A 25,538-nucleotide genomic window follows, 5' to 3' on the forward strand; every position below is an offset into this window, starting at 1 on the left:
TTTCACTGTGTTGGCCAGGATGGTCTCGAACTCCTGACCTCGTGATCCGCCCACCTCGGCCTCCCAAAGTGCCAGGATTACAGGCTTGAGCCACTGCACCCAGCCCTCAACTACAACTTTTGGTAGGAACCACCAGTGGGGAATACTGTTAGTCTCCATATCAGATATATAAGACCAGTCAGCAGCTTGATTTTCGATAGTCCCATCAGAGAATAAGACTTTTTCTTTGGGTGTCTGTGAGTGGTTGAGGTGGTCCAGCCAGAATCCATGATGTTTTCATAGTTTCTGACTCCACAGGAGGATATCTTTTAAATATTCAGTAGTCTTTGACGGCCAGACAAAGTGGCTTACGCCTGTAATTCCAGAGCTTTGGGAGGCCAAGACAGGGTGATCACTTGAGCCCAGGAGTTCAAGACCAGCCTGGGCAACATAGTGAGACCCTGTCTCTGAAAAAAAAAAAAAAAAATTATCTGAGTGTGGTGGCACATGCCTGTAGTCCCATGTAATTGGGAGCTGAGGTGGGAGGATTGCTTGAGCCCTCAAGCCGATTGCTTGCTGCATTGAGGCTGCAGCAAGCCGTGACTGTGCCACTACACTCCAGGCTGGGTGACAGAGCAAGACCTTGTCTCAAAAAAAAAAAAAAAATTTGAGGCAAATTCCTGTTTATTGAGTATATGCCTGCTTTTGGTTCAGCACAGTTTGTGTTGAGGTTGAAATAGCCCAGTAGCAGAGTGTCAGGTTTCAGCCTAGCGTCAGATCCAGGTAATTGAGATCTGTTATTTCAGGATTCCAAAACAGTTAGTGTCTTGTCTTTGGCAGTAGCAAAGCCAAGATACTGCAGGCTCGCAGTCATATTTCAAGTCTGAGTGATCAGCGAAACTGTCCTAAGTCCTTTTTACCTTGTCTTAGGATCCAACTTGATCCGCTCAAAAATATGCACATCAGGCTGGAAAATCATCAGCTTCTAAGGGTCAGACATCTAATTTCACAAGAATTCAATAGCAGTGAAAAACTGCATTTAAAATTCCAAAAGTGTATTTCTTCCATCTGGAGATTTCGTTTGTTTTCATGTTGTCTCTCTTTTTCCAGGGTCATCAGTAGTTAAAAAAGTCATAGTAAATATCATCCATTGTGGAGATTTATTCTGTTCCCAATACTCAGAGAGTTTAAATTCCAGTCCCTTCAGCAGAAAAAAGCAAGAAATTTTGTCTCACTAACTCTTCCTGATTGGGACAATCCCTCTAGCATTTATGAAATGACTAGAGGCATATTACATGTTATATCAGTTTTGATTATACATCTAGATGCAATAGCTGCAAAGTACAAACTCATCTCTCAGTCCCCCCACTTTATTTTAAATTTATTTATTTATTATTGAGACAGAGTCTTGCTCTGTTGCCCAGGCTGGAGTGCAGTGGCACAACCTCAGCTCACTGCAGCCTCTACCTCCCAGGTTCAAGCGATATTCCTGCCTTGCCTCTTGAGTAGTTGGGGCTACAGGTACCCACCACTGTGCCAGGCTAATTTTTGTATTTTCGGTAGAGACAGGTTTTCACATGTTGGCCAGGATGATCTTGAACTCTTGACCTCAAAGTTATCTGCCCACCTTGGCCTCCCAGAGTGTTGGGATTACAGGCATGAGCCACCGTGCCCAGCCATCCTTATTCCTTATTTTAAATTTAATCAACCCCCAGCAGTAAATTCAGTGTTTATAAGAGTAACACATTACAGCTGCTGGGAGATCCTGACTGGAATGCAAGGTGTAGGAAGGAACTGCAGCAGCAGCAGCTAGGCTGAAGAAACAGCTGGAGTGGTTCACTCTCCCCATTCCTGTTTCTGCCCTAGTTTATCTAAAGCTTTGCTCCAGCCCTGGGCTCTGATCTTGCTATTATTTTTTCCTATTTAGAGGAGAGAGCATACAAACTTTTAACATTTTTGGTCCACCCAAAACTCACCTTTGGGAACTTTTGGGTCTCTTCCCACCTGGAGGCAAGAAAAAAAAAAAAAAAACCAGAGACATCATCCAGGCTCTGTTTTTTTCTCCCTTCACTTTAGTCAGCATGGCCAGAAACTGCCAGGGGAATGAGGTAGCCAATTCTCCTGGTTTAGAGCTATCATTTTCAAATTTCATAGGTAATTTTTACCTGTCACAACAGATAGAAGCTCAGCTGCTGTTTCATACTATGAATGATTTTATAGCCACCCAAGCAGCAAATGTTTGTCATCCTACTGCTTCTTCCCTCTTCATGAGTCCACCTTCTAATACCAGCTGTGTCAGCAATCCCAAGGTCACCCCTAGGCCCAGTGATTGCTGGGAGTATTCATGGGACTCACCATGTAGTTGTATTCATGGCTATGAATTATTACAGCGAAAGAAGCAAAGCAAAATCAACAAAGGGAAAAAGTGCATGTGGCAAAGTCCAGGGGAAACGAAATCCAAACTTCCATATGTCTTCTCGCAGAGGAGTCACACATTAAGTTTAATCCTCCAGCAACTGACAGTGACCACACATATAAAATATTGTCTACCAGGGAAGCTGATTAGGGACTCAGCACCCAAACTTTCTGCTGGGGGCTGGTCATGTAAGCAGCTTCTGCCTGGCACATACCAAAATTCGAGACTGGCAGAAGAAAAGGAAGTGTCCAACGTAAGTCATGCTGTTTGTGTAAACAGTTTAGAAACGTAAAACATTCTCGTTAAGGAATGATGGGAATCCTCCCAAAAATCCAAATTGCCACATCCTAGCCAAAGGCCAGTCTTGCACCCAGGTCTGTCTTAGGATAGCAGTCTCAGACACACTATTAAAATGCTGCATCAATGAATTATAGATGTATAATTGCATAAGCTGTACACATTGGGCTATTGTAATTGTTTTCTGTCTTTATCACTTAAAATATTCTAATTTCCGAAATGATGTAGGACCTTGTTGCATACTATCAATTAACTTATACTTCTGGCCTTTGGGAAATTAAAGTTCAGTAAGAAAAAGCTGAGGCCTTTTAAAGCTTTATTACATTCATGTATACATATGTTTTTTGTAAATTATTCAATTAAACTATTTTATGAATGATACGTTGGGTGTGGTGGGGTGTTTTGTTGTTATGTTGTTTTTGCCAGTCTGTGTTGATAAGATTTATTATCGAGAATAGTGCTTGTTCTCTGAGTACTCCTGACTTAGAAAAGGAGCATAGAGTGATGGTGTTCCCTACTAAAAGGGGACTTCAAAGTAGAAATCGTCAATAACCTTGTACTTGCTACAGTTAGTGGCCTCAACATGATGTTTTTAAAGATCTTTTGGCCGGGTGTGGTGGCTCACACCTGTAATCCCAGCACTTTGGGAGGCCGAGGTGGGTGGATAACCTGAGGTCAGGAGTTCGAGACCAGCCTGGCCAACATGTCTACTAAAAATACAAAAATTACCTGAGTGCGGTGGTGGGCCTCAGTAATTCCAGCTACTTGGGAGGCTGAGGCAGGATAATCACTTGAATCCGGCAGGCAGAGGTTGCAGTGAGCCAAGATTGCACCATTCCACTCCAGCCTGGGAAATGAGCAAAACTCCATCTCCAAAAAAAAAAAAAAAAAAAGATCCTTCATCTCCGTGGAGTACCTAAAGCAGTTCAATGTATCGTCCTTTTAGGTAAAGGGATTCCTATATATCACCAAAATTGCAAGACTGACAATAATTAAAACCCTTGTAAATTTTAGCCATATTTTGGCCATGTTAATCATTAACATTTAGGTTACTTATATCTTTCTAAATCTTAGTTACTAAGTAATGTATTGATGTTAAGGTACATTGACTATCTGAGATTTTCCCCCCTTTTCTCCTAATCTTTTTTTTTTTTTTTTTTTTGAGACGGAGTCTTGCTCTGTCACCCAGGCTGGAGTGCAGTGGCGCAATCTCGGCTCACTGCAAGCTCCGCCTCCTGGGTTCACGCCATTCTCCTGCCTCAGCCTCTCCGAGTAGCTGGGACTACAGGCGCCCGCCACCACGCCCGGCTAATTTTTTGTATTTTTAGTAGAGACGGGGTTTCACCGTGGTCTCGATCTCCTGACCTCGTGATCCGCCCGCCTCGGCCTCCCAAAGTGCTGGGATTACAAGCGTGAGCCACCGCGCCCGGCCTCCCTTTTCTCCTAATCTATATTCTTTCTCAGTTGAAGTATTCTTGGTATTTTGGGTGGTATAAGAGATTGTTCTGCATATTGTGCAATATTTATCACTTCTGCCCTTCACTCTTTTTTTTTTTTTTTTTTTTTAATTGAGATAGAGTTTCATTCTTGTTGCCCAGGCTGGAGTGCAATGGCGCAATCTTGGCTCACTGCAACCTCTGCCTCCCGGGTTCAAGCAATTCTCTTGCTTCAGCCTCCCAAGTAGCTGGGATTACAGGCATGCACCACCACACCTGGCTAATTTTTTGTATTTAGTAGAGATGGGGTTTCATCATGTTGGTCAGACTGGTCTTGAACTGCTGACCTCAGGTGATCCACTCACCTTGGCCCCCCAAAATGCTGGGATTACAGGTGTGAGCCACTGTGCCCGGCCTGTCCATGCTTATCAACTCCAGTCATGAACACTCCTTCTGCGTCTTTCCCCTCACCCTTCTGTGTCTTTCTCCCCACCTTGCATTATAAAAACAAAGATTCTCCCATGTTTCCAGATACCCTTCTAGGGGAACAATACCTTCCTCAGTTGAGAACTGCTACTGTAGATCCATTTACAATTTTAGCCATTTTTAAGTGTACAATTCAGTGGCGTTAATTATATTCACAGTGTTTTGCAAACATCAACACAGTCCATTCCCCAAACCTCTTCATCATCTGAAACAGAAGCTCTGTACCCATTAAACAATACTTCATTCTTCCTCTCCTCAGCTCCATTTTAGTTTCCATCTATGAATTTGCTTATCTAGATAACTCATATAAATGGAATTGTATAGTATTTGTTGTTTTGAAAGACATACTGTTTTTTAGTGGGCTTGGTTATTCAGTTCAGGTTTAATGTTATGACTGATATTCTTGCTTTTGTTGCTTCTATAACTTTATCATGGATCTGATGTTATTGTTTCTTCATTTTCCCTTTCTTTGTTTTCATTAATTTTAAAGTTTATTTCCATTAGTGGTTGCCTTTGTGTTTCTTGCTCTTAGTTAGAAGCATGTGATAGTCCTACTACTTGAAAAAAAATACATATCATTTTATCACACCAAGGTCACATTATTCTTCTCTTCTACACAAGGAAATCAAAACCTTTGGAATAGTTTTTACTTCTTGCTGCTTTTCCTGTAGCTTCTGTCTGCCTCCTTAAGACTTTTGAGAAGCTTCTATTTCCTCCCTTTCCTATTTCCCAACTCCTAGATTTTTCTAATATAGTTAAGCTTTTAAAAATATTTACCTTATAGCATGTTGCCTTTTAAAAGCGCTTTGGGGCTGGGTGTGAATGCTCATGCCTGTAATCCCAACACTTTGAGAGGCCGAGGCTGGAGGATTGCTTGAGGCCAGAGTTTGAGACCAGCCTGGGAAACACAGTGAGATTCCGTCTGTACAAAAAATTAGCCAAGGCTGGGTGTGGTGGCTCATGCCTGTAATCCCAGCACTTTGGGAGGCGAAGGCAGGTGGATCACCTGAGGTCAGGAGTTCGATACCACCCTGGTCAACATGGTGAAACCCTGTCTTTACTAAAAATACAAAAATCGGCTGGGTGTGGTGTTGTACACTTGTAATCCCAGCTACTTGGCTGGCTGAGGCACGAGAATTGCTTGAACTCGGGAAGCGGAGGTTGCAGTGAGCCGTGATTGTGCCACTGCACTCCAGCCTGGCTGACAGAGACTCCGTCTCAAAAAAAAAAGAAAAATTAGCCAGTCATGGTTGCACATGCCTGTAGTCCCAACTACTCAGGAGGCTGAGGCAGAAGGATCCTTGAGCACAGGAGTTTTAAGTTATGAGCTCATCGTGCCACTGCACTCCAGGCAGGGTGACAGGGAGAGACCCTGTCTCAACAACAAAAAAAGTACATTGAGAACATTCTTCCCTGATATAGCAATGCAGAGAAGTAACTGGTGATTGAGAAAAGAGAGCTGGAGAAGATGTACCAAATCCCTTCTAAATTTGACTCTTCTTTTGATAAGATTTCTAGGGAATTATCTAACTCCACCCCCTTTACCACACCATTCCCTGTTATCCTATGAGACTCAAGTCCTGTTTGAACCTTTCTGACATACATGCAGAAGTGATTTGAGTACGGCAGGGTTACAAAGGTAGGTTTGTTTTTCGGACGCACAGATCTCCTCTGATGGGTGACTTTGGCTCCAGAATTTTTCAACAGCCTTACCAACCTTTCTTAGAACTGTGCTGATTCTTACTGCTCAAACTTCCTTTCTTGTCTCCTCTACAGGGATCACACCTACACCCAGCTTTCTCTAGCCCATTTTCCATTTTCCTTCACAGGTGTTCCCTTAGTAAATCTCTTACATTAATAATCTCATTAGCTTCTTTTGTTTTTGTTTTGTTTTTCTTTTTTTTTTTTTTTTTTTTTGAGACGGAGTCTCTTGTCACCCAGGCTGGAGTGCAGTGGCACGATCTTGGCTCATTGCAACCTCTGCCTCCCAGGCTCAAGCGATTCTCCTGCCTCAGCCTCCCAAGTAGCTGGGATTATAGGCGTCTGCCACTGCGCTGGCTAATTTTTGTATTTTTGGTAGAGACGGGGTTTCACTATGTTGGCCAGGCTGGTCTCGAACTCCTGAGCTCAGGTGATCCACCCACCTCAGCCTCCCAAAGTGCTGGGATTACAGGTATGAGCCACCACGCCCACACCCGGCCTGTTTTTTTTGTTTTTTTTTTTCTTTTTTAGACAAAGTTTTGTTCTTGTTGCCTAGGCTGGAGTGCAGTGGCGTGATCTCGGCTCACTGCAACCTCTGCCTCCTGGGTTCAAGCGATTCTCCTGCCGCAGCCTCCCAAGTAGCTGGGATTACAGGCACCTGCCATCAAGCCTGGCTAATTTTTTGTATTTTTAGTGGAGATGGGGTTTCATCATGTTGGCCAGGCTGGTCTCAAACTCCTGACCTCAGGCGATCCACCCGCCTCGGCTTCCAAAGGTGCTGGGATTATAGGCGTTAACCACCTCACCAGGCCCCATCAGCTTCTTAAAAGGCTTCTTAAACTAACACAAGTCAATGTGGAATGTCTGGCACATAGTAAGCAGTTAACACATGTTAGTTTTTTTTTTTTTTTTTTTTTGGAGAAGGAGTCTCGCTCTTTCACCCAGGCTGGAGTGCAGTGGCGCGATCTTGGCTCACTGCAGGCTCTGTCCCCCGGGGTTCACGCCATTCTCCTGCTTCAGCCTCTCCGAGTAGCTGGGACTACAGGCGCCCGCCACCACGCCCGGCTAATTTTTTTTGTATTTTTAGTAGAGATGGGGTTTCACCGTGGTCTCGATCTCCTGACCTCGTGATCCGCCCACCTCGGCCTCCCACAGTGCTGGGAATACAAGCGTGGGCCACCACGCCCGGCCCACATGTTAGTTTTGTTATAGTAAATTAAATAAAAGATGATGGTGACTATCATTATGGTAATGGGAGGTAATGGGAGGGAAACGTCTACATTAGAGGGACATTTGCATGATGAATGTAATAGGACTGTGATTGAATATGAGGGATAAAAGGGGGTTGGGTTGCCCAATTTTTTTCTTATCACTTCACATTTCACTTTACAGGGTAGCCACATTGATGTGCTTATAGTCCACTGCAGTTACCTTAGTCATCCACAATTCTTCTTTTTTTTTTTGAGACAGAGTCTTGCTCTGTTGTCCAGGCTGCAGCGCAGTGGCGCAGTCTTGGCTCACTGCAACCTCCACCCCTGGGTTCAAGCAATTCTCATGCCTCAGCCTCCCAAATTTCTGGGACAACAGGCGTGCCTCACCACACCAGGCTAATTTTTGTATTTTTTTAGTAGAGATGGGGTTTCACCATGTTGTCTAGGCTGGTCCTGAACACCTGGCCTCCAGTGATCCACCAACTTTGGCTTCCCTAAAAGCTGGGATTACAAGCTTGAGCCACTGCACCTGGCCCACAGTTCTATATACTGTCGATTTTTTTTCATAAAATATCCTCTCTCCTATTTTTATACACCTTTGCCTGGCAAACTCCTATTTTTGGAGATTAAGCTCAGGAACCAACTATTCCAGGAAGCCTTTCCTTTTCCTCTCTACCTCTCACTCACCCTTACCCTGTCCTTGAGTTCCTAAACCATCTTTTGTTTATATGCATAAAATAGTTGTAAACATATTATAATCAATCAATTTTTCTATCAGTTTCTTTTTTTTCTTTTTTGAGACAGAGTCTTGCCCTGTTGCCCAGGCTGGAGTGCAGAGGTGGAATCTTGGCTCACTGCAACCTCCACTTCCTGGGTTCAAGCAATTCCCTTGCCTTAGCCTCCTGAGTAGCTGGGACTACAGGCGAGCACCACCATGCCTGGCGAATTTTTGTATTTTTAGTGGAGATGGGGTTTCGCTATGTTGGCCAGGTTGGTTGCGAACTCCTGGCCTCAAGTGATCTGTCCACCTCGGCCTCCCAAAGTGCTAGGATTAAAGGCATGAGCCTCCATGCCCGGCCTGTTTCTTTTTAAAAAAAATTGTTTTTAGAGGCAGGGCATTACTCTTTCACTCAGGCTGGAGTGCAGTGGCACAATAGTAGCTCACTGTAACCTTGAACTTCTGAGTTCAAGTGATCTTCCCTCAGCCTCTTGAAAAGCTAGGACTACAGGCATGTGCCACCATGCCCAACTAATTATTTTATTTTATTTTTGTATAGATGTGATCTTGCCATGCGGCCTAGGCTAATCTCGAACTTCTGGCCTCAAATGATCCTCCTGTCTTGGCCTCCAGGAGTGCTAGGATTACAGGCATGAGCCAATATGCCCTGCCCAGTCTCTTCTTTTAGACTCTAGATTCCTTTAGTCATTAGATGAGACTGTATAGGTATGCAGGAGTCATTTAATTGTTTTGTAATTTATTCTAAGAGTATTGGGAAACCGTTAGAGGATTTAAGTATGGGGTAATATGATGCGACTTGAGTTTTGTAAAGATCACTTTAGCTTCTTGTTTAATAGATTGGAGGGTTTCAAGAGTAGATTTGGTTTAGTGTGAGTTCTGGAGCCTGATTTCCTGGCTCCACCATAAACTAACTGTATAATCTTGGATTGTTTTTCCTTCAATTTCCCCATCTGTAAAATAAGGATAAAATAGTAGTACTTTAGAATTGCTATGAAGATAAAATAAGTTAAAAGAACTTAGAATAGTATCTGGCTGGTGCCTCACGCCTGTAATCCAGCACTTTGGGAGGCCAAGGCAGGTGGATCACCGGAGGTCAGGAGTTTGAGACCAGCCTGACCAACATGGCAAAACACCATTTCTACTAAAAATACAAAAATTAGCCAGTGGTACATGCCTGTAATCCCAGCTACTTGGGAGGCTGAGGCAGGAGAATCGTTTGAACCCAGGAGGTGGAGGTTGCAGTGAGCCAAGATTGCACCATTGCACTTCAGCCTGGGCAACAAGAGCGAAACTCCATCTCTAAATAAATAAATAAATAAATAGTATCTGGCACATAATAAGCAGTCAGGTGTTACCTTTTATATTGTTATTTAACAAATATTTGTGTGCTTATAGCATACTAGGCACTGGACCAGATACCATTATCAAGCTGAGTTGAACAAGTGACAAAAGCATTGAAATTAATATGGAGACAAAACTTTGGGCTCTAATAATGTCTCTAAAAATTGGAATATAGGCCAACCCCAGTGGCTCATGCCTATATCCTGGCCCTTTGCGAGGCTGAGGCGGGAGGATCACTTGAGTTCAGGAGTTCATGATCAGTCCAGACAACATAGGGAGACCGTGTCTCTACAAAAAACAAAAAATTAGCCAGACATGGTGGCACATACCTGTGGTCCCAGCTAGTCAGGAGGCTGAGGCAAGGTTGAGCACAGGAGGTTGAGGCTGCAGGAGCTGTGTTCATGCCACTACACCTCAGACTGGGCAACAGAGTGAGACAGTGTCTCAAAAAAAAAAAAAAATTAGAATATAAAACAATTTGATTATTGACATGTTGTAATTCTGGAGTTGTTTTATTTGGATTTCTTTGACTTTTTTTTTATACTAGAGGCTCCATTATGAATTGAATGAATCATTGGGGAACATTTTTTGAATGAATGATTCTTCAGTATGACCCTTTCCTTTCGTTGTAAGTTTCTCCGATTTACAGCTTGGTAATTTGATTTACAACTTGGTAATTTTTTTACTTTTTTTTAAATTTTAATCTTTTTTTTTTTTTTTTTTGAGACACAGTTTCACTCTGTTGCCCAGGCTGGAGTTCAGTGGCACCATCTTGGCTCACTGCAACCTCTGCCTCCTGGGTTCAAGTGATTCTCATGCTTCAGCCTTCCAAGTAGCTGGGATTACAGGTGTGCACCACCACGCCTGGCTAATTTTTGTATTATTAGTAGAGATAGGGGTTTCACCATGTTGGCCAGGCTCGTCTTGAACTCCTGACCTCAAGTGATCTGCCCACCTCAGCCTTCCCAAGTGCTTTGATTACAGGCTTGAGCCACTGCCCTGGCCTACAACTAGGTAATTAAGAAATTAATTTTCTGAATATGCTGTACTGGTATTAAATATATTTCTATAATGAAGGACTTTTTTGTAAACTATGTCAGCTTTATAAGTTCTGAGTTTTTGTATATCAATTTATGATAGCTTTTGTTTTTGTTTTTTTGTTTAAAGGAGAAACAGTAATTGATGTGTAAGTGGGTAATATATGGGGAAGCTAGGAGATTTGCTTTATTGTGATTTAAGTGAGTAATTTTTTTAAAAAGACAAAATAGGCTGGCCCACAATCCCACCATTTTGGGGGGCTGAGGCAGGAGAATTGCTTGAGGATATGAGTTCAAGCCCAGACTGGGCAACATAGCAAAACCCCATCTCTACCAAAAAGTTAAAAAACTAGACAGGTGCATGCTTGTAGTCCCAGCACTCAGGAGGCTGAGGCGGGGGGATCCCTTGAGCACAGGAGTTTGAGACTATAGTGAGCTATGGTTGTGGCACTGCACTCCAGCCTGGGTGACAGAGTATATAACAAAGCTGGGCATGGTGGCTCACACTTTTAATTCCAGCACTTTGGAGACTGAGGCAGGAGGATCCCTTGAAACAAGGAGTTGAAGACCAGCCTGGACAACATAGCAAGACTGTTTCTACAAAAAAATTAAAAAAAAAAATTTGGCGTGGTGGCATGCTCCTGTAGTCCCAGCTCTTAGGAGGCTGAGGAGGGAGGATCGCCTCAACCCAGGAGGTCAAGGCTGCAGTGAGCCGTGATTGTGCCAGTGCACACTAGCCTGGGCAACAGAGTGAGACCCTGTCTCTAAAAAATTAAAATTAAAATTAAAAAAATAATAATTAAAATAAAAAGGACAAAATAGTATACATCTATTGTGTTAAAGAATTAAAAGGATTTGTAGTTGTTTTTGCATGGGAAAATATTAATAGCAGTTAACTTTGGGCAGTGACATTGGGAGATGGAGACATGCTTTCATAACTAAATTTTATGTGGTAAGTAGCAGAGAATTAAAGAGGAAAACAATGGCTAAATAAAATAAAAATAGAAACAAATGTATATGTGAGGCAATTTACAAGCGTACTTGGTTTATATGAGTGAATTCAGACACCATTAGCTTGGTTCTAATATGGTCCATGGAAACTGTACTGAAATAGAATTTAACATGTTTCGTTCAGTTCTTGTTTCATTATTAGTGTTTGTTTACCTACTTTATATTCACAGGGATGTGCATGCAGTCTGTCTTTGGGATGATAAAGGCCCAGCAAAAATTCATCAGGCTTTAAAAGAAGATATTCTTGAGTTTATTAAGCAAGCACAGGCAGTAAGTTCTACATGCTTATTTTAGACTTGTTTTAAAACTACTCAGATAATATCATATTTTATAATTTTGAAAGTAGAACTTCTTGAAGTAATTTCAAAATATTGCATTGACTTTTGACACATTTGTTAAATAAATTTATTAATGAAATGATCATCATTAGTTGGATTATTTTTTTCCCCACAGTGATACTTCTGTCAAGAGGGTACATATTATATTTAATTAAAAGATGCTATAGCAAATTCAGTTTTTTATATTTTTTAGGAGTCCCCACCACCATTATTTTTTGGCTACACATCAGTCCACACAAATCTTTTTTTTTCTCTCATGACTAATACCTCTTCTCAAGTTGACAGTAATTTCTTCAATTCCAGATCCTTCTCCAATTGTAATTTCTTTAGACTGTCCTTTGTATTGCTGTTGCTGAGCTGAAATTCAGCACTGTTGTATTGCTGTTACGTATAAATGGCTAATAATATCAAAAATCAAAATCTCATTTTTGATCAAAATCAAAAATTTTGATCAAAAATCAAAAGCTCATTTAGGCATTAGATTTGTTGTGCAAGAGTTAGTTGTTTTTTTTTTTTTCTTTGACACCTTGTAATGTTGTTTCAAATCAGCCATGGCCTCTCTTATGAATAAATCCCTTACCATTTTGAGGAGGACCCTAAGGACATGAGATTATTTTCCTTTCTATAACATGAGCTCTGGGGCAGGGCACAGTATCTCAGGCCTGTAATCCCAGCACTTTGGGAGGCTGAGGCAGGCAAATCGCTTGAGTCAAAGAGTTTGAGACCAGCCTGGGAAACATAGTGAGACCTTATCTCTATACAAAATAAAAAATTACCCAAGCGTGATGGTGCACCCCTGTGGTTGCAGCCACTCAGGAGGCTGAGGCAGGAGAATTGTGTGAGCCCGGAAGGTTGAGGCTGCCGTGAGCCGTGATCATGCCATTGCACTCAGCTTGGGCAGCAGAGTGAGACCCTGTCTCAAAAAAAAGCAAAAAAACAGAAAGGTCTGGTCTGATGGCTAGAAGGCTAGGCTAGAATTTCTTATTCTTTAGTTGGATCATTCCATTAATGTCTTGTACAACATTAGTAAAAGTTGTTTGTTAAATCGTGTTATTAAATACTAAAAGGTGCTTAGCAGTTGAAAATTAAAACTGAGTTTTTTCTATATATGACTTAAGATATTGAAATCAAATATATGATTGGCATATATTTTAATTTTGCTAGTAGCCACTACCATGATGGAGTAAGACTAATCTATTGGATATTACTTAAGAGATTAAGTGTTTTATTGATAGTTTCTTGACAAATTTTTTAAATTGTAGTTTTGTAGGAAGTTATCTTTTAATGAAAATCTGTTTTCAAGCACTTAGAAAATTAAACGTTTCTGGATTAAGAAAATGTGGCACATATACACCATGGAATACTATGCAGCCATAAAAAATGATGAGTTCATGTCCTTTGTAGAGACACGGATGAAACTGGAAACCATCATTCTCAGTAAACTATCGCAAGGACGAAAAACCAAACACCGCATGTTCTCACTCATAGGTGGGAATTGGAACAATGAGAACACATGGACACAGGAAGGGAAACATCACACCCCGGGGACTGTTGTGGGATGGGGGGACGGGGGTGGGATAGCATTAGGAGATATACCTAATGCTAAATGACGAGTTAATGGGTGCAGCACACCAACATGGCACATGGATATACATATGTAACAAACCTGCACATTGTGCACATGTACCCTAAAACTTATAGTAATAATAAAAAAAGAAAAAAAAAGAAAATTAAATGTTTCAGTATCACAATTTAAAACTATTTTCTTAGAAACTAATTTAGAGATAGTTTCTACTTGCATTGAGAAATGTACCACGTTTTCTTTTTATGACTTGATAAAGATAAATTATGTTTATTTCAGATTGATAGAGCTTTATTCTTCAGTTTCTGGAAATAAACTTATAAAGAATTACCTTAGATGTTATTAACAGATGTTAAAAAATATGCCGAACACTGGCAAAAAAGGTAGGGGAGGGTTTCACTGTAACATGACTGAATAAAGTCTGGAAATGTAGACCTCAGCAACAACCCAAGAATGGGATTTAGCACCACTAATTCTGAGCAGTTAATAGGAATAGCAATGCCAGACATGGGTCTTAAAAAGACCCATCTTTAAAAGATTTTTAAATGCTTAAGAAACTTTTTTTTTTTTTTTTTTTTTTTTTTTTGTGAGTCATTTTACTTAGGCAATCTTCAATTGAACATACCTTGTTAGGAAGAACCAAATCTCCCAGATGGTTGAAGGGCAATATGCACTGAAATGTTTATAACATTTTTTAAAGAACAAAAAAAAAGAAGTAAAAATAAACATAGGTGGAGTCTTTTTTGTTTAACCTAGATTAACACAACTGTTGTTCACAATTCTGTGGCTTAGCAATTTGGGCTTGTCTCAGCTGATTTTGCCTAAGCTTATTAATGCAGCAGCAGTGAGCTGTTGGACATGGTGGTCTAAGAGAGCATTAAAACACATATATGGTTTTCGATGTGGCTTTCTCTTCCCTGTATGGTTTGTCATTCTCAAGGAAACCAGCCTTTGAGATGAAAGTGGAATCTGCAATACCTATTCATGGATAGGCTGAGAAATCTTACAGTGTTACATCGGTGGCATTCTGTTGGTCAAAGTAAATCACAGGACCAGCCCAAACTCCTCTAATAGTGGGGAAATACACTCCACCACCTTTTTTTTTTTTTTTTTTTTTTTTTTGGAGATGGATTCTCACTCTGTCGCCCAGGCTGCAGTGCAGTAGCGCGATCTCGGCTCACTACAACCTCTGCCTCACGAATTCAAGCGATTCTCCCGCCTCAGCTTTCCGAGTAGCTGAGATTACAGGTGCATGCCACCATGCCTGGCTAATTTTTGTATTTTTAGTAGAGATGGGGTTTCACCATGTTGGTCAGACTGGTCTCAAATTCATGACCTTGTGATCTGCCCGCCTCAGCCTCCCAAAGTGCTGGGATTACAGGCATGAGCCACCGCGCCTGGCGTGACTCTACCACCTTTTAAAAACTTGAGATATAATTAATATACCATAAAATTTACTCTCTTAAAGGTTATGATTCAGTGTGTTGTAGTATATTTCATACAATTGTGCAACCGTCACCCAATAATCTCAGAATATTTGCATCACCCTAAAAAGAAATCCTATACCTATGAAGTCACTCCCTTCTCCCAACCCACTAAATCGCTAATCTGTTGTCCATGTGGATATGTCTATATTTGACATTTTCTGTAATTGGAATCGTAATATGTGGCCTTTTGTGACTAGTTTCTTTCACAATATTTGTTTCTCTTTGTGGCCGAATAATTCTATTGTTTGGATATACCATATATTGTGGGGTTTTTTGGTTTCTTTTTTCATTTGTTTAGTTTTTTTTTCTTTTTGAGACAGGGTATTGCTCTGTCTCCCAGGCCAGAGTGCAGTGGTGCAATCACAGCTCACTGTAGCCTCAACTGCTGGGGCTCAAGCAATCCTCCCACCTCAACCTCCTAAGTAGCTGGGACCACAGGCACGCACCACCACACCCAGCTAATTTTTTGTATTATTTGTGGAGATGAGGTCTTGCTATGTTGCCCAGGTTGGTCTCAAGTTCCTGAGCTCAAGCAATCCTCCCGCCTCAGCCTCCCAAAGTGCTGGGACTACCGTATGAGCCACCACGCCTGGCCCATATATTGTTTATCCATATTTCAGCTAATGGATATTTGGGTTGTTTCTACTTTTTATCTATTTTGAATAATGCTGCTATGAACATTCGTATACAAGTTTTTTTGTGAACATGTTTTAATTTCTTTTAGATATAAGAGCTCGTATAATAATTTAAAAGTTATGTACAATTTAGATTTTGGCATGAATATGTTTTGTTCTTAATTTTTCATAGCAACTGCATTTATTTCAAATTGGTACACCTCTTTTTTTCAGCGAGTACTGAGCCATCAAGATGATACGGCTTTGCTAAAAGCATATATTGTTGAATGGCGAAAGTTCTTTACACAATGTGATATTTTACCAAAACCTTTTTGTCAACTAGAGATTACTTTAATGGGTAAACAGGGCAGCAATAAAAAATCAAATGTGGAAGACAGTATTGTTCGAAAGGTAAGACCATTTTTCTCATTGTTTTCCTAATATTCTTCAGAAAGAGGGTAATTTGGAAGCATTTGAAAGTAATTTGAACTTTTAAGTGGGTTTTTCTACTTCACATTCAATTGCTTTTCAGCTCTTACTAGATTTTATTGAATAATATTCTTTTTTATGTCTTTAGCTTCAATCTTCTTTCATCTTTTTATGTGGTCTTAAGCTATAGATCTGCATCTTCAACCATTATCTCCTTTACTTTTCCTTTTTACTTTCTCCTTTTCCTGATATTATCTTCAGTATTTTATTTCTCTGTTCTTTCTTTGTACTCTTTTTTTTTTTTAAGAACTGGAGTGTCACTCTGTTGCCTAGGCGGGAGTGTGCAGTGGCTCCGTCTGCTCACTGCAACCTCCGCCTCCTGGGTTCAAGCAATTCTCCTGCCTCAGCCTCCTGAGTAGCTGGGACTACAGGCACGTGCCACCACACCCAGCTATTTTTTTGTATTTCTAGTAGAGACCAGGTTTCACCATGTTGGCCAGGCTCGTCTCGAACTCCTGACCTCAGGTGATCCACCTGCCTCAGCCTCCGAAACTGTTGGAATTACAGGCGTGAGCCCCCGCACCCAACCTATACCCTTACTAGAAATTAAATTACCTTTTTCCCCTCTCTCAAAAATTTCCTTTTATTAGGTTACCTTGTGATATCTTTATGTTTAATTGTGGCTAAACTGCTATCTTTATAATTTCCCTTTTACTTAATTCTTCTATTATAAATTCAGTATATACTGTGTTTATTTTCTATTTAAAAATTGTGTCAAGTAACCAGTCATGATTTAATGGAAAGAACTCAGTGCTGAATATGAAGGGTCTCCTAGGTTTCCCTTTCAACTCTTCAAACTCTGTCCTCATTTTCCATATGTCTTTCCACTTCTAAGAATCAAATGGAACTGTAGATTTGAAAAGTAAAAAATGCCATTTGAACTTTAGTCAATTTACTGTTTACTGTTATGATTATAGTAAAACACTCAGGCATTACAATAGTGTAACCTGGGCATTGTTGCCCCATCCCAGCCTTAAAATTTGCTCTGATGTTGACAGGGATACTGTAAATTTAGATACCCAGTGGTTCTTCAGTGATAGAAATCACTACAATATGGGAAATTTTTGCCAAGAAAAAAAAAAGTGAAAAACACTTCTGGCTGCTGTTTAATTTGTAGTCTCATAATCTTGTTCTCTTTTTTTGGCCATTCTCTATTGGTTGTGGGAAGCAGCATCCACTTAGTGATCAAGTGTATCAGTTCTGGGACCACAGTTTTTGGATTCAAATCTCAGTGTTGCCACTGATGAGGTGCATAAATGTGGAAAGTTAGCTTTGCTATCTGTACCCCAGGTTTCACATATCTAAAGGGGGGATAATCATAGTACCTATATCAAGATTATGAGGATTAAATGAGTTATATGCGTACAATACATAGAGCAGTCCCAGGTACAGAATGAGTGTTATAAAACTGTTAACTCTTGTTGTTATTGTTGCTGTCATTAATGTATCTCCTACATCTGACCAAGTTTCTTGGAGTACTGATGTAATCACCAATGTTTATGTACCATTTTTATCATTTTAATGGAACATCTAAACAGTAGATTTGCATACTCTTTTATAAGGTCCAGTATCAGATTTTCAGTTGGTCCTTTTTGCATATTTTATGTGTCTTTACAAACATATGCATATGTCTATTTCAAACACACCAATATATCTGAAATTCAACCATGGAACTACAGGAGAATAAACATTTTCCATGTATTATCATAGTTAATTTTTACAACCACTGAAATTTGCACTATTATTTTGACCATTTTACACATAAGAAAGCAGGTAAGTAACAGCTGGGATTCAAATCCAATTGGATTCTGAAACATTTGTTCTTTATTTACTTTTGTTTTGTTTGAAATGGGGTCTTGCTGTGTTGCCCAGGCTAGAGTGGAATGGTGTGATCTTGGCTTGCTGCAGCCTTGCCCTCCTGGACTTAAGTGATCCTCCCACCTCAGCCTCCCAAGTAGCTGGGACTACAGGTGCATGCCAGCATGCCTAGCAAATTTTTGTACTTTTTGTTGTTGTTGAGATGGGTCTTACTGTGTTGCCGAGGCTGGTCTCAAACTCCTCGCCTCAAGTGATCCTCCCACCTTGGCCTCCCAAGGTTTTGGGATTAGACCATGCCCAGTCGACCCTTCTTTACCATTATGCTAAATATACTGCTTCCCCGAAGTATTCAAGTGAATGCAACCTAAGTTATTTTGAGACAGGGTCTTACTCTGTCACTCGGGCTGGAGGGCAGTGGCGTGGTCTCGGCTCACTGGGAGTACAGGCGTGCACCATCACACCTGGCTATTTTTTTTTTGTAGAGACAGGATTTCGCCCTGCTACCCAGGCTGATCTTGAACTCATGGACTCCAGCAATCCACCGGCAGGTGGATTGGCCTCCCAAATTGTTGGGACTACAGGCGTGAGCCACTGCACCTGGCCCAGGCCTACAAATTTAATTTGTTTTTTGGTGTTTGTACATGATACTTTGCATATTAATAATTGAAAATTATGTTACAATTTTTTCTTGTTTTCCTAGCTTATGCTTGATACATGGAATGAGTCAATCTTTTCAAATATAAAAAACAGACTCCAAGATAGTGCAATGAAGCTGGTACATGCTGAGAGATTGGGAGAAGCTTTTGATTCTCAGCTGGTTATTGGAGTAAGAGAATCCTATGGTATGTTCTGAACTTTTATGATCATAATTTCTGTTTCATGGAAATTGTAGAACAATTATGGAATAGCACAATCAAAGTTATGTTTATTAGCATACAAAGTTACATCTACTTTTTGTACTAGATACCTTTTTTGAGAGCACGCAATTGATAATTCTGCTTAAAAAAATGTATAAAAATTCATATTAATGTGGTTAATATTTTCTTCATGCCATTAATTTCTTGGCAAGTCTTTTTAGTGAACTAAATTAGATACATAAATTTGAATGTGTAGCTCATAAAAGGTAACTAGTTCATTAAAAGGTTAGGTATTTATGTTTTCAGGAAGTAAGTTACTTCCATGAAAAGTAATGAAAAGGAGAGCATGTAGGAGTACATTCTGTCTTACTTCTAATTTGTTTCCTGTGACTTAGAGTATGCTTCTTCCCCGCGCTTCATCCTCCTCCTGGAAGCGTTTCTTAATTCCCAGAGTAAGTTAAGTTGTCTCATTTAGTGCTTCATGGTACCTGTGCCTCCTTGGCATAGTACTTTTGTTTAATTGTGTTGTTAGCACTGTGTCTTTACTGAACATAGAATGCATGGCACAAAATCACTCTAGATAGATATTTATTGAGTTAATGAACCTATAGAGTTACTTTTGACTGGCTTTTCTTCATGGCCCCCATATTCTTTTAGTTGTCAAGCCTTTAGATTTTCATTAGCAGTGCTCCTGAAATTTATTTGTTTTTAATTGAACTGCCACCAGACATTAAACTTTACATGCAGAGTTTTGAAACAGTCCTCTTATAATGATCTTATTGCTGTTGTTTAACCTATGTGCTGTTCATAAGATTAATGTTTAAGCACTACTTTATTGGTATTTTTTCTACTTACCCCTTAAGTGGTATACCATGCTTTTTTTTTTTTTTTTTTTTTTTTAAAAAGATGGGGTTTTGCTCTGTTGCCCAAGCTGGAGTGCAGTGGCGTGATCATGGCTCATTGAGCCTCCACCTCTCAGGCTCAAGCAGTCCTCCTATCTCAGTCTCCTGAGTAGCTGGGACTGCAGGCATGCACCACCACACCTAGCTAATTTTTTTCTTTTTTTTTCTTTTTTTGAGACAGAGTCTCACTCTGTCACCCAGGCTGGAGTGCAGTGGCATGCTCTCAGCTCACTGCAACCTCCACTTCCCAAGTTCAAGCAATTTTCATACCTCAGCCTCCAGAATAGCTGAGATTACAGGTGTGTGCCATCACGCCCAGCTAATGTTTGTATTTTTAGTAGAGATGGGGTTTTGCAATAGTGGCCAGGCTGGTCTTGAACTCTTGACCTCAAGTAATCTGCCCACCTTGGTCTCCCACAGTGCTGGGATTACAAGTGTGAGCCATTGTGTGTGGTCTTAATTTTTCTGTAGACACATGATTTTACTATGTTGCCCAGGGCATCTTCACAACCATTTGTAATTTACCATTCTACCTTACCTTCTATTAACCTTGCAATCCACTTAGACAACCTAGTCATATTTTCTTGTGCATTTCTGCTTCTGAATATTTACTTACCTTACTGATTTCCATTTATGCAAATTCTATTTTATTCTTTAAGATTCAGTTTAAATCCCATTGCTTCTGTGAATGTTTTCTTGATTATTCAGTTAGAAGTCAGTTTCTTACCTATTCAAAAATAGTCTATATTACCTGTATTGTTTATTTTTTACTTTACTGCTTTGTGCTGTTATCTTTGTAAGTTTCTTATGGAGAAGGATTTTGTCTTATATAATTATATGTTCTCTTGAGCATTGTTACCTTGCACATAATGACTCCTCAATATTTATTTCATTTATTATACTCAAAATATTGATTTTGATCATAATTGGAGTAATACTGTATTTTCTGTTTTTCAGTTAACCTTTGTTCTAATCCTGAGGATAAACTTCAAATTTATAGGGACAATTTTGAGAAGGCATACTTGGATTCAACAGAGAGATTTTATAGAACACAAGCACCCTCGTATTTACAACAAAATGGTGTACAGAATTATATGAAATATGTAAGTTAGAACTTAATATATGTGATAATTTGAGCAATTCCCTTGATATTCTTAAAATGATTGCTATTTTGCTTCTGGACAGGCAGATGCTAAATTAAAAGAAGAAGAAAAACGAGCACTACGTTATTTAGAAACAAGACGAGAATGTAACTCCGTTGAAGCAGTAAGTAATTTTGTAATTGAACATTTTATGGGATTATTTGAAATACAGAAGCATAGGAATGGCAAATAAACAACACAAATAACATTATTTAACAACCAACATTGTTAATTGATTTTAGTTCTTTTTGCCTATGAGCCATAGCACAACTTCATAGGAGGTATCTATTCACAACACATTGTCCTTTGGAGCTGGTATGGAAGATCAAATCTATTTGCCATACCTGTTCTAGACTTTATTTAATATAATTAATTTTTGGTAAGTTTTCTTTTATTATGTTTTATGCATATCTAAAATAAACCATTTTGTGATTTTCATGTTGCAAGTAATATATGCTCCCTTAGAGATACAATTGACTCTCTTTTTTTGTGCCAGTTATGTTCTGTGAAGTGGCTGCAAACACCAAATTAGTGAATAATGAATCATTTATTCCTAGGGGATATTTCTTCTCCTTCTGGGAAGGTGTTTCAAACTTCATTTGTCATGAGGTAAAATATTAATTATTACTATTTTTAGAAACAAAGTCTTGCTCTGTTGCCCAGGCTGGAGTGCAGTGGTGCAGTTATACCTCACTGTAACTCCTGGGCATAAGGGCCCCTCCTGCCTCAGCATCCTAAGTAGCTGGGACTACAGGCACACGTCACTATGCCTGACTAATAAATATATATATTATATATATATATATTTTTTTTTTATATATATACTTTATCTTTTTTTTTGAGACAAGGGCTCTCTCTGTTGCCCAGGCTGGAATGCAGTGGTGCAATCTCGGCTCACTGCAATCTCTGCCTCTCAGGCTCAAGAAGTTCTCCTGCCTCAGCTTCCCAAGTAGCTGGGACTACAACCGCATGCCAGCATGCCTGGCTAATTTTTTTATTTTTATTAGAGATGGGGTTTCACCATGCTGCCCAGCCTGGTCTTGAACTCCTAAGCTTAGGTGATCCACCCACCTTGGCCTCCCAGAGTGTTGCCACTGCGCCCGGCCACCTGGCTAATTTTTTAATTTTATTTTTCATAGAGAGCAGATCTTGCTATGTAGCCCAGGCTGGTTTTGAACTCCTGGCCTCAAGCAATCCTTCCTGCTCAGCCTCCCAAAATGCTAGGATTATGGGCATGAGCCACCATACCTGGCCTCAAAATATTAAAAAACAAAAAACTGGTCAGTGACAGTACCATGGTAGGTGTTTTCTTTTACATGGAGGACTGACCTTAGGGTGCTTTAGTATAAGGAAAGTTAGAATCTAGTTGGGACAGTCTTGGAATTGTTGAAACACAACAATAGTATTTCCTCTGGTTCCTTTCAGTCTTTGGAGCCTTGATTTAGATTTGCATTCTCAGGAATAACATTCTAGCTTGCCCATAATCAAATATTTTTCAACTATGAATGGGATTAAAAATTTTTTTTTTACTTTTGACTTTTCTTTGGCTTTGTCTATCTTAAGTGGTAGTCGTGTTTATTTTATTCTTTGTTCAGAAATCACGCCAAGTTGGGTGTCTTTTCCCTTTGGTTCTTTTAGTTTTTGTTTTGCTTGTCCTTGATTTGCAGTATGTATCCTCTTTGAGTGGTTGAAATAGTTTTGATATTGGCAAAAGGAAGGATAATTTAGTGGTTATTTTATCGAAGTTCTTTATAGTGATATAAATTCAGGTTTGGGCTACATTCAGAAGGCCAGGAAGGCTATTGACTTTTTTTTTAAACAGGTGGGCCACAGAGTTGTCCCTTAGGAAGATTAATCTGGTGACAGGAAAGATGGAAGACTGGAATGGGGAGGAGCTGGGAATAAGAAGTAGAAAGCATTTGCAGTAATTCAGGCAAGGTATTAGGCAGACCAAGTAGAGTTACAGAAGTGGGAATGGAAAAGACAAGGGAAGAGAGAAACTTCTTAGAGGTGGAACATTGTATCATGTGAATGGGGCTAGATATCACAGAGAATCAAGCCAATAATGTTTCTGAGGTTTTAGCCAGGGAGAACTGTGCTGCTACTGAGAGATTAGTATAAAAATAAGTCTTAGTGAGGGAGAAAGGATGAGTTCATTTTGGAGGATTTGGGTATTTGTTGTAGATTGACGTACCTGTAGCACCTGGATTGGGATGTTACAGTTTTATAAGGTGAAATTGTTCTGATCTCCTACTGCAATTTATATGTTAGTCATATCATAGTCACATTAAACTTATGAACTTTCAACTGTAAAAGGCCAACTAAAAGAATAAGTCCAGAGTAGCTGGGACTACAGGTGCATGCCACTACACCTGGCTAATTTTTTATTTTTTGAGATCGCATCTCACTATGTTGGTAAGGCTTGTCTCAAACTCCTGGGCTCGAGCAGTTCTCCCACCTCGACCACCCAGAGTGCTGGGATTACAGGCACGAGCCACGGCACTTGGCAGTAATGGTCAAAAGTTTGAAATGAAATATATTTGCATAGTTTCAAAGTATCTTCCCCAAGACATTTACTAAAGGAGAAGCCTGAAGACACCATCTTAATTAAGTGATCAAGGTGAACATCACCAGTAGTAGGACATGCTGACATACCCTGTGATAAAATGCACTGAGAAGAATACAATATTATTTCTGTTTTATTCTTGCCAAAAATGTATAATCTTACTGTAATAATGAGGGAAGATTAAACAATCGCAAAGTGATAGCCTACAAAATGACTAATATTCTTTAAGGTGTCAAGACTATAACAGACCGAAGGACAAAGGAACTGCCACAGATTGTATGAGAGTAGGAGAAATAACAACTAAATGCAACATGGGCTTGTGGATAGGATCCTGGAATAGGAGAAGGATATTAGTGGAAAAACTGGCGAAATGAATAAGACCTAGAGTTAAATTGATAGTATCATACCAATACTATTTTCCTGGTTTTGATAGTTGTGCTATAGTTATGTAAGATGTTAATGTTGGGAGAAGTGAGGTGCTATTTTTGTGCTAACTTTTCTTTTATCATTAATGAAAATAAAGAAGTTGAAAAAATAAAGAATATTGGCTGGGCGCGGTGGCTCACGCCTGTAATCCCAGCACTTTGGGAGGCCGAGGCAGGCAGATCACGTGGTTAGGAGGTCGAGACCAGCCTGACCAACATGGTGAAACCCTGTCTCTACTAAAAATACAAAAATTAGCCGGGCTTGGTGGTGTGCACCTGTAATCCCAGCTACTCAGGAGGCTGAGGCAGGAGAATCTCTTCAACCTGGAAGGCAGAGGTTGCAGTGAGCTGAGATTGCGCCACCGCACTCCAGCCTGGGCGACAAAGCAAGACTTTGTCTCAAAAAAAAAAAAAAAAAAGAATATTATGAAGAGTTACTTTTTTTTTTTTTTTTTGAAACATAGCCCCCATGTGTCACCCAGGCTAGAGTGCAGTGGTGCAATCTCCGCTCACTGCAACCTCTGCTTCCCAGGTTCATGTGATTCTCATGCCTCAGCCTCCCGAGTAGCTGGGACTACAGGTGCCCACCAGCACGCCCGGCCAATGTTTTGTAATTTTAGTAGAGACAGGGTTTCACCGTGTTAGCCAGGATGGTCTCGATCTCCTGACTTCGTGATACGCCCGCCTCGGCCTCCCAAAGTGCTGGGATTACAGACGTGAGCCACCGCACCCAGCCAAAAGTGATTTTTTTTTTTTTTTAAATAAAGTAAGAGTAATGCTATAGAGTGTATTGGTGGTGGTAATGCTTCTGCTGCTGCTTTTACTTTATGGAATATGGTCAGAAAAGGTCTCTTTGGGGGAATGATATTGGAGTTAAGACCTGAATGATAGGGAACTAGCCTTGTGAAGATCTGAGACAGTCAAGTGTTGCATTAGATATCTGAAGCCCTACTCTTACAGTTTTATTTTTACTTATAGGAGAACCACTTACACCCTACTTAGATCTGATTTTACATACAATTCCAATAAGCTTGATTATCACTGGGTGGGCCTATAGCAGATGAACAGGAATGTATTTAATGTAAAACAAGGTAAGAGGCTTCCGAGCTGTGCTGCTGAACAGGCATGTTGACAGCAAAAAATAACACAACCATAAGAAAAGAGCAAGAAAAAAAATTAAGCCAAAATGCCTTTTGTGTTAAGAGGCAGAGCCTCGCTATGTTGCCCAGGCTGGAGTGCAGTGGCTATTCACAGGTTTGATCATAGGGCACTGCATTCTCGAATTCCTTGCCTTCAGCAGTCTTCCCACCTCAGCCTCCTGAGTTGCTGGGACTGTAGGCACATGCAACCACACCCAGCTTTAAGCCAAAATGACTTAAAATTTGTGTTTGGTTTTTAGTTTTTAGGTGATAGTCCTGCATACCTTAGTATTTCCTAGGGAAATTCAATTAGTATTTATTTTGTACCCACAGTGTGTCAGGCATTATGCTAGTTGGGGATAATAAGATAGACCTAGTCTCTATCCTCAGGATGACACTAGAATAAAATGGATTGTTTATACAATAGAGGAATAGAAAAGTGAATTGGTAATGTAAGTCTTGATCACTTCAGAATGACCAGGGCACCAATAGGGAGGGAGTGTATTACAGTGGTTAGGGTCATAC

At 40.1% G+C, this 25,538-nt stretch overlaps 1 protein-coding gene across 2 annotated transcripts in view; it reads left to right on the top strand.

Moving 5' to 3' along the window:
* CUL5 (cullin 5) overlaps nt 1-25,538 on the top strand; it is a 101,260-nt gene that overhangs the window by 28,199 nt on the left and 47,523 nt on the right. The window contains exons 3-7 of one of the 2 annotated variants that reach the window (XM_055272989.2): nt 11,825-11,924; nt 15,910-16,086; nt 18,683-18,824; nt 20,699-20,844; nt 20,927-21,007. In XM_055272989.2, the coding sequence (XP_055128964.1) occupies nt 11,825-11,924; nt 15,910-16,086; nt 18,683-18,824; nt 20,699-20,844; nt 20,927-21,007 (646 nt within the window). The remainder of the gene's footprint in view (nt 1-11,824; nt 11,925-15,909; nt 16,087-18,682; nt 18,825-20,698; nt 20,845-20,926; nt 21,008-25,538) is intronic. The other variant, XM_063636476.1, reaches the window with a different exon arrangement.

Source organism: Symphalangus syndactylus, chromosome 3 (genome assembly GCF_028878055.3).
Source record: "Symphalangus syndactylus isolate Jambi chromosome 3, NHGRI_mSymSyn1-v2.1_pri, whole genome shotgun sequence".
NCBI lineage: Eukaryota > Metazoa > Chordata > Mammalia > Primates > Hylobatidae > Symphalangus > Symphalangus syndactylus.